Raw genomic sequence first — 12,696 nt, forward strand, 5'->3', positions numbered from 1 at the left:
TGCATTTCACCAGATTGGCCAAACTGGTCTGGAACTCCTGACCTAGGGCGATCCACCCACCTTGGGCTCCCAGAGAGCTAGGATTATAGGTGTGAGCCGCTGCACCCGCTTATTTTATATAACCTTTCTTAATATAGTATTTTTTAAAATTACTTTTTTTTTTAGAATAGTTTTAGTTTTGTTTACAAAAAATTGAGAAAATAGCACTGAGAGTTCCCATATACCCTGTACCCAGTTTTCCCTATTATTAACACCTTAACATTTACTTTATGGTCCATTTGTTAAAATTAATAAGCCAATATCAACACATTGAGGTCCATACTTTATTCATATTTCCTTAATTTTTACCTGATGTCTTCTTTCTCTTCCAGTGTTCTATCCAGGACATCACATTCTATTTAGTTATGTCTCCTTAGACTCCTTTTGGCTGTGACAGTTTCTTAGACTTTCCTTACTTTTGATGATCTTGACAGTTCTGGTGAGTACTGGTAAGGTATTGCATAGGATGTTTTATTTCTGGAAACTGCCTGATGTTTTCCTCATGATTAGACTGGGTTTATGGATTTTTGGGAGAAAGACCACAGAAGTAACATGCCCTTTGCAACACATCTCGTCAAAGGTACATACTATCAATATGATTGATGACTGCTGATGTTGGTCTTGATCATTAGGCTGAGGCAGTATTTGTCAGGTTCCTCCACTGTAAAGTTACTCCTGAAATCACTAAGAAAGCACAGCCCACTCTTAAGAATGGTGATTTGTGTTCCCCTCTTTAAGACTGCAGTGTCTACTAAACTGTTTGCAATTCTTCTGTACAGATTTGCTTCTCCCCAATCATTTATATCAGTATGTATAATTTGGTTTTTAAAAATTTTCATCACCACATTCTATAAAGATGATTTCCCAAGTAATGGTATTTCACTAAGCTGCTCTAGATTCTTAGGGTGCAAACCACAATTAGTAAGCTTCTTATCAACAACCTCTGTATCAAGTACTTTGTCCATTGGCAGGCAGATGTTAAATACAGCAGTTGGCTTATGTGGTTATAGTACTGCAGGGAAAGATCTGCTCAGTGAAGATTTAAGCAGCATGGTCAGTGACTGCAGAGAATGAGGCATGACAGGACCTGTAATCTCCAAACTAAATTGGTTTATGTATCCAGGAAGAGCTGTGTCTTCACATTTACAGTTCATGCCTTAAACATTTGCATTGTGGCATCTCAGAAAGCAACAGCAGATAAGAGGGTTGGAAGAAGTCCCGCCGGTGGACCTGAGGTATCAATTAAATTCTTACAGTTGATCAAAAAATTGAGCAATGTAAAGGCGTTGATTCCTTTCACCAACCCAGCAGACTCAGGTCTGTGATCCATTTGTACTTCATGTTTCTCTTGAGGTACCTTGATAGAATGTATGTCTGACTTTTAAATTTTATTTTGCATACCCATCTCCTCTACATCTATAATTGGAGATCCTGAACACCAAAGTAAGCCTAAATGGAATCTTTAAGAAAAAAAGCCTTCTAGCAAGGAAATTCAAGATACTTGAAGTTAAAGAAATATACTTTAAAATACTGAAATGTTTATAAATATTAACTTTTATTACATACACTCACTGAGCAGTAGCATTTAAGGTTTTAAATCAGTGTTTTCTACTTTTACTATTTTCAGATTAGATTTTTAGATATAAGGACAAAAAACTCAGGTAACTCAAATGAGGTATCTACATCCCTACAACCTAACTGTATAGTGAGTAGAAAACTGAATTAATGTGTTTCCTTGCAAATGGGAAATTGAGACTAAACAAATAGCAGTTATCTCATGGCATTGTGATTAATGGCATCAGGGCAAAAATATGTGACTTTACCATTTACCTAAGACTGTTAGCAGGTTCTTGTTTTATAAAAGTAGAAAATAAATGTAGACATAATCTACTAAGGTAGCTGACTGGTGATCCTTCTATCTTAACATCTTTCCTACTAACTTATAATTTCTTTATTTTCACATATACTAATTTTTTAAACGTATGTTAATTCAGATAAAAAGGCATTTTATTCCACATAGAATAGTGTTAAGAATTGTGAAGTATGCTAAACTGTCATGGCAAACTAGTATTTACTGTGCTTATAGGGAGGTGTGTGTGTTAAGGGGGATTGTATAATTCACTTTTTTTTTTTTTTTTTTTGAGATGGCATCTGGGTCTGTCGCTAGGCTTGAATGCAGTGGCACAATCTCGGCTCACTGCAACCTCTGCCTCCTGGGTTCAGGTGATTCTCCTGCCTCTGCTTTCCAAGTAGCTGGGACTACAGGTGCGCACCACCACACCCAGCTAATTTTTTGTATTTTAGTAGAGACAGGGTTTTACCATGTTGGCCAGGATGGTTTCTTATCCCCTGACCTTGTGATCTGTCTGCCTCAGCCTCCCAAAGTGCTGGGATCACAGGCGTGAGCCACCATACTCAGCCATAATTCACATTTTAAAATAAAAGTGCTTAGAAATCAAAAGCACTGGGTAAAGAAATAATAGTATTTAAGTACTTGTTCACTTTATAATCCAGAAAATAAAACACCATATTTATTAAAAAAAAAAAAAAGAAAGAAAAGAAAAGAAATTCTCATCTCTTCTGTTTCCTGAATTAGTTTTCTTTCTTTTCTGGGCTACTTTTTCTGTGTATGTGCTTTTTAAACCTTTATTTTTCTTTCATGATTATCGTTTTCCTCTTATGATTTGTCCATTCACATTTAAGAAGGACAAAGTAGTTGATATAATTTTCCTCTGTAGAAATATACGTAGGTCTATTTTTCAACAGGTGTCTTTCTTGGGTGCCAAATCTGCCTCAGGGTTCTGTGCATTTAGAGTGGGTGTGCTGACTGACAGGCATTATTTTAGAGTAAACTGGTGAGACCTCCCTAGATCCCCAACTGCCAAAATCAAGAGAAATCAGGACAGCTTGAATCTGTGGCTGTCACATTAGAAGCTTTACATGCTTTATTGTCTTGTTAGCATGTTTATGCTTTTGAATAAATGCCAGGCTGCACTTTACAGTTGTGAACCAGGAAAGGAGTCAACTAGTGATTGTTGTATATACCAACCTTCAGTGAATCCCCATTTCCAGTATCTCTCATCAGGTCAACCAACCCTGAGTTTACAACTGCTCTGGGCCTTGATGAGCACAGGCACTCACCTCTCCACTGCAGCCCACACACAGCTCCTCATTCTAGGTTGTGGTTTCCTTAGCCTACTTCTGGTCACTTACGTTTTTTCCTTTTTTTTTGGTCCATATAAATCCAGTTACTACTGAACTATTTATTTACAATTTTAAGATCACAGAATCTTTTTTTAAACTTTTCTTTTAGGTTTGGGAGTAAATGTGAAGGCTTGTTACATAGGTCAATTCATGTCAAGGGGCTTTGCTGTACAGATTATTTCACCACAGGTTACAGGTATCAAGCCCAGTATCCAATAGTTCTCTTTTCTCCTCCTCTCCGTCTTCCCACCCTCCACCCTTGAGTACACTGCAGTGTCTGTTGTTTCCTTGTTTGTGTTCCTAAGTTCTCACCATTCAGCTCCCACTTACGAATGAGAACATGTGGTGTTTGGTTTTCTGTTACTGCATTAGTTTGCTAAGGATAATGGCCTCCAGCTTCATCCATAGCCCCGCAAAGGACATGTGATCACATTCTATCTTCAAGAAATATGTTGAGATTTCTTACACACCGATTTTCTCTACCATTCCATTGGCTTCCATGGGTTTATTCCTTTTTAATTTCTATACTTTAACTTCAGAAGAGTTTGGGAAAGAATGGGAGGATAATGTGTCTACTTAGTTTGTCCTTTTTACTAGAATACTCCACAAGTCCTCTTCCTAAATAAGATTTCTCCTTAGATTTAAGGGAAATACATAAATGTCCATTAACTCATAATTATGGTTTTGTTGTTGTCTGTTTCTAATTTTCTTAATATAAACTTAATTTACATTCCTGTCAAAGCTTTTATTAAAGCTCTGATAAAACTCAGAATTTCATCAGTCAGCATAGGGTCCCCACAGGAAAAAGAATTCACTGTATAAAGCTTTCCTGAAAAGATTAGGTATAGAGTTGTGGGTAGGATGAAGGGAGAAAACAAGGCAATAATGAGTCACCCAGAGACTATTGACAGGAGGATACTGCTCAAGTCCTGAGGGCAAAGGAACAAAAGGAGGACAGCCTAGTAGGCACTAGAACCATGGACACAGGGCTGTCCAGCAGAAGCTTTATTACAGAGAGATACAGTTACCGTGCCGAAGCAGAGAGCAGGGAAGAAATGCCAGCTTCTCTCTCCTCTGTCCTCCCATTTACTGGCAATGCTTCCCATTGCCCAGATGCAACCAGAAGTTAGTCAGCAAGAGAGCCCCAAAGATGAGTTTGCAGGGTCAGAGCAAGGCCAAGAATGGACTTAGAGAGGGAGGATGGGGAGCAGATAGAGAACTGGTAATAAAACTTAATGTTTTATTACAATGTAGTTCAAATATTGAAGATTTGAGATTTCACAAAACATAGGTAGGAATATTTCATGTTGGATATTTATTAGGTATTAATTAAACACCAAAAACTATTAAGAATCTTCACTCTCATGAGTATTTTTTTGAGGGGAACAAAACCATGTAGTAGATGAGTCTAAGGATAATCAAAACTATAATGTAAATTAGACAAGCCCAAAAGCCCTGAATATAAAATAAAATCAGAAGCAAACTTCACATTTTAAGCATGGAAAATTGTTACTATAATTAAAAATCTATGCCCTATGGTGTTTTTGGTCAGGGCAGTGGTTATCGTTGGGTGGCAGTGACTGGGATGGAGCAAGAGGGGCTTTGCAGGTGCTAGTAATACTGTTTCTGGATCTGTGTGCTAGTTATATGGATATGCCTACATTGTGAAAATTCATCGACTAGTGCACATATGATTTGGGTGTTTTGTGTGAGTATATTTAAGCACAAATCTTTAAAAAAAAAATCAGGCAGCCATGAGTAGAACTTAAAAAAACCTCAACTATTTCCATGTATTTTATGCCTTTCTTTAGGTATCCATTCTAAGAGCTAACAAGGATTTACTGTAACACCTAAAACAAAGATGCACATTCGACAGGAAGGAAAAGCTTATCTTAACTTCAAAGAATTTGTGATCTGCTTAGAAAAACCAAATATTATGGCCAGTGGCTCATGCCTGTAATCTCAGCACTTTGGGAGACCAAGGTGGGTAGATTACGAGGTCAAGAGATCCAGATCATCCTAGCTAACATGGTGAAACCCCATCTCTACTAAAAATACAAAAATTAGCTGGGCTTCATGGTCTAAGCCTGTAGTCCCAGCTACTTGGGAGGCTGAGGCAGGGGAATCACTTGAACCCAGAAGGGGGAGGTTGCAGTGAGCCGAGATCACATCACTGCACTCCAGCCTGGCAACAGAGCGAGACTCCATCTCAAAAAAAAAAAAAAAAGAAAGAAAGAAAGAAAGAAAAAAGAAAAATCAAATATTTAGATATGAAAATAAGAATATTAAACAAGTAATATCTCAGGCTATGAAGGATTGTATAGTAAAAACAGGTCCAATACTGATATGTAACTGATTCTCATGGGAAGACCTAGATAAAAACACTCTCCAAGTGGGCTCTTTCTGCTGGACATCTCTTCTCACTAAAGCCTTAACAAAGGTCAACTAGGCTAAATGCAGTGGACAAGCCTACAATGCACACGGTGCCATAAAAGCCATTAAGATTCTGAAGTCACTTTTCTTCTCTGCCCTGAAGTGGTGAATAGGGAGCTCACCCCTCCTTGGAAGGAAAGCAGACAATACAAGGAGGAAGAATTGAAGGCAGAGACAGAGAAGCATAAAGGGACATGGCAGGAAGAGACTTCTCCCGAGAAGATCTCTTAGCCTCAGGAAAAAGAAAGAGAAGTCTGTGGATAACAGGAGCAAAGGGATCCTGGTGCCTGGCAACACCTCTAGAAAGGCAGCTAAAACCTCAAAAGAAAACAGCTGTATGTGCATCCAGGCAGATGGGCCATGGACATCTCCACCAAAGGTTCTGGGGCTTGACATATGGCACAGAAGAAGCAAAGACCTCTGGATCTGAAGGGAATCTTCTAGCCAGGGATGGCAGATGTCTCAGCAGTAACTCCCAACCCTAATGCTTTGGTACCATGTAAGACCTCAGAACTGTGGCATAGCTCAAGGCTGAGAAACCTCATGAAGTTCTAGTTTAAAAATAACCATCAACCTGGTAAATGAGGGCTAAAGTCAGAAATTCAAATCCAGAAACTTATACTTCTGATAGATCTGAGGCTTATTCAGGTCTGAGACTTACCCTTTTTTACATGTATAATATATGGGTATACAACACACAGAGTAAATTTCACACATAGAGAAGGAAAAATGAGAAGTACAGTACCATTGTTTCATTTATCTGGTTCAGTGAAAGCTGCTCCCTATAAGCGAGTTTTCTAGACAAGTAATATAGAGTCTATGCTACCAGAATAAATTACTAATCTCAGCTGAAATCTGGTAATGGGATTGGAACTACTGCCGTTATCCTAAATTACCCCCAGACTAGAGAACATTTAGAGCTTTTGCGTCTTTTTTCCCCCCCTTAGTGTTTCTTACTCTCCTGACTACTTTTGCAGTCTGGTAGCAAATGTTTTTGCAGATCTCTGTACATTTGATTCTAGTTATCCTCCTTCCCTTCTCCTACTCTAATTTTCTGTTTCAAATATATCTTGGGTTGAAGAATCAGAAAACCAAGCATTTAAAAACTGTATTTAAATAAAGAGTCAAGAGGCAGTGAGCGAAGACTCCAGCGTTCATAAGACTGATTCTGGTAACATCATGGCCTTTTCTTTCTTTCCACCAGGTTATTAGCTATGTTCTATCCTAACACAGAAGTTATCTTCTTGCATCTAACATTTCGGAAGGTGCTTTAGTGATTGCTGTGGGTTGGCAAGGGAGAGGCTGTGTAGCCCCTCTCCTCTGCTTTAGTGGGAGTAGCCCTGTTTTATCTATCTGCTACTACAATGGGTTCTGTTTTAGATTTCATTTAACGAGAGGATCTTACTACTAAAACAAGTTTGAAAACCACTCTTCTAGAAATCTGATCTCTAGATTTATGTAGCGAAATGGACATGTGATAGTTGCAAATAAAAAAAAAAACAAAAAACTGCTGAAACTCCAAAATTAGAACCCATTTTCAAAAGGAAATGAAAATTACCTGAAGTAGAGGGATGAAATCCTCCTGTTCCAGAGAGCTGCAGTTGGGCTTTGCTAGAAGACAGATGAATTTAGAGGCATCATCGTGATGGTTATTCAGCAACCTATAAAAGAAACATAGGAAGATTAGCTCCTCTGAACAAACAATGGTAACAACATCAATAGTCGGTAATTTCAGTTTGATCTGAAGGCCACTTAGATCAAGAATCAAGTAAGAAAATTATACAATCAACGGATGTTTTAGAATAATGAGCTGTCTATGATATAAGGTTGGTTGAATACTGAAGCCTATTAGACCCTCTTCCCTTCCAGTGGTCTGAGCATGAGGTAATAAGGCTTGATGGTACAATGGAAATAGAAAGGAAGGAACAGCTGTCTGAAATATTTTCAGGAAACATTCCTCAGGACTCCAGTAACCTCATCTGGCATTCCAAGCACTTAATGGTTCAAGCTAGAAACTTGGGAGTCATCATGAATTCTTCCCTTCCTTTTATCACCACGTCTGTCAACTACCATGTTGTTTCATTTCTACCAAATTTGCCCCTTTCTGTCTCCCACTGCTCAGGCTCTTGTTTCTTGCTTGGTATTTCTAAATAACACATTTGATCATGTCGCTGTCCAAGTTAAAATTCTTCTGCGAAGTAGGCTAAAGTCCCAGCTTTTTTTTTTTTTTTTTTTTCCTGAGATGGAGTTTTGCTCTTGTCGCCCAGGCTGGAGTGCCGTGGCACCATCTCGGCTCACTGCAACCTCTGCCTCCCAGGTTCAAGTGATTCTCCTGTCTCAGACTCCAGAGTAGCTGGGACCATCGGTGTGTGCCACCAAGTCCAGCTAAGTTTTGTATTTTTAGTAGAGATGGGGTTTCACCATGTTGGCCAGGATGTTCTCGATCTCCTGACCTTGTGATCACCTGCCTTGGCATCCCCAAGTGCTGGGATTACAGGTGTGAGCCACCGCACCTGGCCTAAAGTCCTAGCTTTTTGACTTGACATAGAAGGGCCTTCAGAATCTGATCCTACTTGCTCATGTCTCCTTCTCTTACCATTCCTGTACTTGTGGTTGCACAAATGTTCCATACCCTCTCACACCAGACATTTGTATATGCTACCATCCTTACCACAATACCCTTTTCCCTTACTTCCCCTTCCAGGATATCTCACTGGCCACCTGTGTCCTTCCACGTGCTTATTATTTCTGTCATGGCTGTTCCACAGTAGCATCATCTTATCGGAATAACTTTTTTCAACTTTTATTATAGGTCCAGGGGTACATATAAGGGTTTGTTTAGAAGGTTTACTGAATGATATTGAGGTCTGGAGTATGAATGAATGCATCTCTCAGGTAGTGAGCATAGTACCAATAGGTAGGTTTTCAGCTCTTGCTCCCTCCGTCCCTACCCTTTCTCATATCCCCCAGTGTCTATTTTTCTCATCTTTACGTCCATGTGTACTTGACGTTTAGCTCCCACTTGTGAGAACATGTGGTATTTGGTTTTCTATTTCTGCATGGTCTCCAGCTGTATCCATGTTGCTGCAAAGAACATAATTTCATTCTTTTTTATGCCTGCATAGTAGTCCATGGTGTACCTGTACCACATTTTCTTTATCCAGTCCACCATTAATGGGCATGTAGGTTGATTCCATGTCTTTGTAATTGTGAATAGTGCTTCAATAAATATATGGGTACGTAAGTCCTTTTGGTAGAATGACTTATTTTTCTTTGGGTATATACCCAGAAATGGAACTATTGGATTGAATGGTAAACTCAGTTCTTTGCGAAATCTCCAAACTGCTCCATGGAGTTCAGCCATGTTCACCTCTCTAGTGAGACTGATGAAATTTCTGTGGACTATATCCTTGTATGTTTTCCAAGTTGCGGACTCTCTCTTCTTCTTTCTCAGGAATGCCAATGAGCTATAGATTTAGTCCCTTTACATAATCCCATATTTCTGAGAGGTTTTATTCATTTTTAAAATTCTTTGATTCAAAGGAGGAGTCTCTGAGCTCTGAGATTCATTCCTCAGATTGGTCTGTTCTGTTATTAATGTTTCTAGTTGTATTATGGAATTCCCATAATAAATTTTTCAATTCCAGAAGTTCAGTTTGGTTCTTTCTTAAAATGGCTGTGTCATCTTTCACCTCTTGGATCATTTTACTGTTTTCCTTGGATTGAATTTCACCTTTTGGCCTGTATTTCATTGAGCTTTCTTACCATTCAGATTCTGAATTCTGTCATTTCAGCTGCTTCAATTTGGTTAATAACCATTGCTGGGGAGCTAGTGAGATCATCTGGAGGTAAAAAGACATTCTGGTTTTTAGAATTCTCAGAGCTCTTGTGCTGGTTCTTTCTCTTCTGTCAAGGCAGGTGTTCCTTTTTCTTTTGATGTTGCTGTCCTTTGTCCTTTGGATAGAGCCTTTTTGTTTTTACTTTCTTTATTTCCCTTGAGGGTTTGACTGTGGTATAAGCTGAGTATAGCCAATTGGCTTCATTTCTGGATGCTTTCAGAGGGCCATGTATGGGATCTTTTCTGTCTTAAAAAAATTTTTTTTTTGAGACAAGAGTTACACTCTTGTTGCCTAGGCTGGAGTGCAATGGCGTGACCTTGGCTCACTGCAACCTCTGCTTCTCGGGTTCAAACGATTCTCCTGTCTCAGCCTCTGGAGTAGCTGGGATTACAGGCACCCGCCACAATGCCTGGCTAATTTTTTTTATTTTTAGTAAAGACGGGGTTTCGCCACATTGGCCAAGCTGGTCTTGAACTCCTGACCTAAGGTGATCCATCTGCCTTGGCATCCCAAAGTGCTGGGATTACAGGTATGAGTCACCGTGCCTGGCCTGTATGGAATCTGTCTGTGGCTAGAATCCTGTACTGAGTTTTCTCAGGCAATTTCATGCTGGAATTTTTTGGTGGTGTAATTCAAGCTGTAGCCCAGTAGATGGCGCTTAAGAGTAAGGACTGCCGATAAGACTGCAGGTTGGGGGTATGCCTGTGGGTGGGTTCGTAGATTCAGGAGGTCAAAGGTGAGGGATCCCTGGGCAGGGCAATGCTGCCTGTGTAGCTGGTGTGGTACTCACAGCCTAGGTTTTTTTGCCCAGCAGACGGCAGTGAGAACTGCCCAGCTTGCGCTTCCTTGACAGGGTCTCCTGGTGACTGCCCAGAATTTGGCCCAACCAGCTAGTTTGTCCAAAGACTTCTGCACCCAGATCACTGGGCTATTAGGTGTTCCAGACTGCCAGGCTCCGTTGGGGAAAGGCTTTGGCCCAGTTCCTATGCCACTCCACAAACCCGTATCTCACTCTTCCCAGTGCTCCGAGAGTGAGGGCTCTTCCTCCACTTGAGTTCCAACCACAAGTCTCAGCTTGGCACTCCTGGGCTGTGTGCTCCAACCCTGGGGGCCTGGGACTGGACCTATAGTTTTGTTCTCTGGTTCTTTGAGGTCGAACACCAGCTGTGCTGGGTGAGCCAAGGTGCTCTCAGGCCACCAGCAGAAGTGCTCCATTGGCGGCAACTGGCAAAAGTGCTCTGGCGGGGCAGTGGAGGCTGTACTGTGTGCCTGCTCCTACGGGAGCAGCCAGACAGGAACGCTGGGAGGGTGCTGGAGGACAGGGGGCAGTAGACAGATCAGATGTACCCTGGTCCTATGGAAAAGACAGCCCTACTCTCTCTAGGTATGGTAGTCAACAAAGGTTAGAGCCTCTTAGAGGCCTACAATTGTGTTTTGTTGCAGCTGTTCCCACACAAAACCCTGTGCGTTCTGTATAGCCTTGAGCTCTGTCTCTGCCAACTCTTCAAGCAGTTTCTCTGCCAACTCAAATGTCCATGGTGGCTGTGGGATCTTCTGCAGCTAAGATCCCAGAGGTCTGCAGCGAGTGGCCTCCTCTGCAGTTACTTTGTTCACACTTTCCTTAGGAGCCATTCAGAGACCATGCAGGGTTCTCAGTTTCCTCCCTCTTCAGCCCCAGTGACTGCATCATGTCTCCACTGACTCTCAGTGCTCTCTCTCAAAAGATCTGTTCAAAGTATGCTGGTTTACTCCATGTTTTGGTTTCGGTATTTGGTAGGAAAGGGAGGCTCTTCCTGGCTGTGTCTTCTTGGCCGTCTTCACATCCTTGTCTTTTTTTTTTTCCTTTATTCATTTTTTGGAGACAGGGTTTCATTCTCTTGTCAAGGCTGCAGTGCAGTGTCGTGATCATAGCTCACTGAAGCCTCAAACTGCTGGGCTCAAGGGATCCTCCCACCGTAGCCTCCTGAGTAGCTAGGATTACAGGTGAAAGCCAGTGCACATGGGTTGGTGTAACTCTTTCAATAGACTGTAAGCTTCTTACAGGGTATAAAACTATGTCTTACTTTCTTTGTATCCCAACTATCCTGAAGGCCAGACACAATACCTGGCATATAGTTAGCATTCAGTAAGTGATTAAGGAAGAAAAATAAAAAAATGTTTTTGATCAAACAGATGTATACTTCATTTGTGATTAATAGAGCTACAGTATAATTTTTATACTTATTCTCCTTACTATTCTTCAACATGCTTAAGGTTCTGAAGTTAAATAAATACATGCTTCAGAAAAAGATTCATGTAATAGATGCTAATAGGAGCCACCTCTCAGGATTAGAAAGTCGGTGGGATGATCACAATAGAAAAACAGTAAGGTCTTTCAAAAGAACTACTTTTATATTTAAAACAAGAATAGCTAGCAGTAAGATATAAAAACAGCAGAGACATGACAGATGACAGCTACTCTGAGAGGACAAAGTCACATCAGAAATGGTCTTTTGCTATGAAATAGAAAGAAAAGATGAATTACAATTTTCTGCCAATGTTACTGGCTGGTCAACTCTATGGCAGGAGAAAAGATGATAACAGTCATGAAAGCTAAAGAATGAAGGTAAACATAGCTATTCTAAACCAGTATCTTTCAGAACTTTTAAGACAAAATATTGTTTTGTTAATGGACAAAAGACACATTGATGTGAAAAGGTAAAAGAAAGTAAAGCATAATAAAACTGAAGCAATATTATCGATTCCATTTGAGATGAGTTCTGCCCAGAAGCTGACACTCTAGTATGCTGTGGAGCAATGTCTTTCCCTTAAAAATGTCCTGACTGTAAGAAAAATATATGTCAGAGTACAGGGCAGTGGCACAGGGAAAGGAAGTGTAACAGAACCCTTTGGAGGAGAGATACTGAGGCCTCCAACCCATGAGCAGTCTGACATGAAATTATCTCCCTATAGTCTTATGACTTTTAGATTTGACTTTAGTTTTTTAAGATTATGTAGAGCTATTGGAGCAAGTCAGCATATGTATGTATACACCAAAATGTTTTAATTCTGTTATCATTATCTGTTTAGTGATTTTTTTTGTATTTGAAAGTCTTAATATACTTGAGCCCACATTGCTTTATGCAAAGGCTACAATTTGTAAAAAAAAATTACAAAACTAAATACGTCTTCACCAAGGTCA

General features: G+C 40.2%; 1 protein-coding gene and 1 pseudogene across 3 annotated transcripts in view; both read right to left on the reverse strand.

The window, feature by feature from the left end:
• PPP2R3A (protein phosphatase 2 regulatory subunit B''alpha) overlaps positions 1-12,696 on the reverse strand; it is a 161,382-nt gene that overhangs the window by 66,034 nt on the left and 82,652 nt on the right. For all 3 annotated transcript variants that reach the window (XM_039461890.2, XM_039461891.2, XM_039461893.2), the window contains one exon: positions 7,235-7,337. In XM_039461890.2, coding sequence (XP_039317824.1) covers positions 7,235-7,337 — 103 coding nt within the window. The remainder of the gene's footprint in view (positions 1-7,234; positions 7,338-12,696) is intronic.
• On the reverse strand, positions 630-3,212 carry LOC141585731 (protein downstream neighbor of Son pseudogene; annotated as a pseudogene).

This window comes from Saimiri boliviensis, chromosome 9, assembly GCF_048565385.1.
Source record: "Saimiri boliviensis isolate mSaiBol1 chromosome 9, mSaiBol1.pri, whole genome shotgun sequence".
Classification (NCBI taxonomy): domain Eukaryota; kingdom Metazoa; phylum Chordata; class Mammalia; order Primates; family Cebidae; genus Saimiri; species Saimiri boliviensis.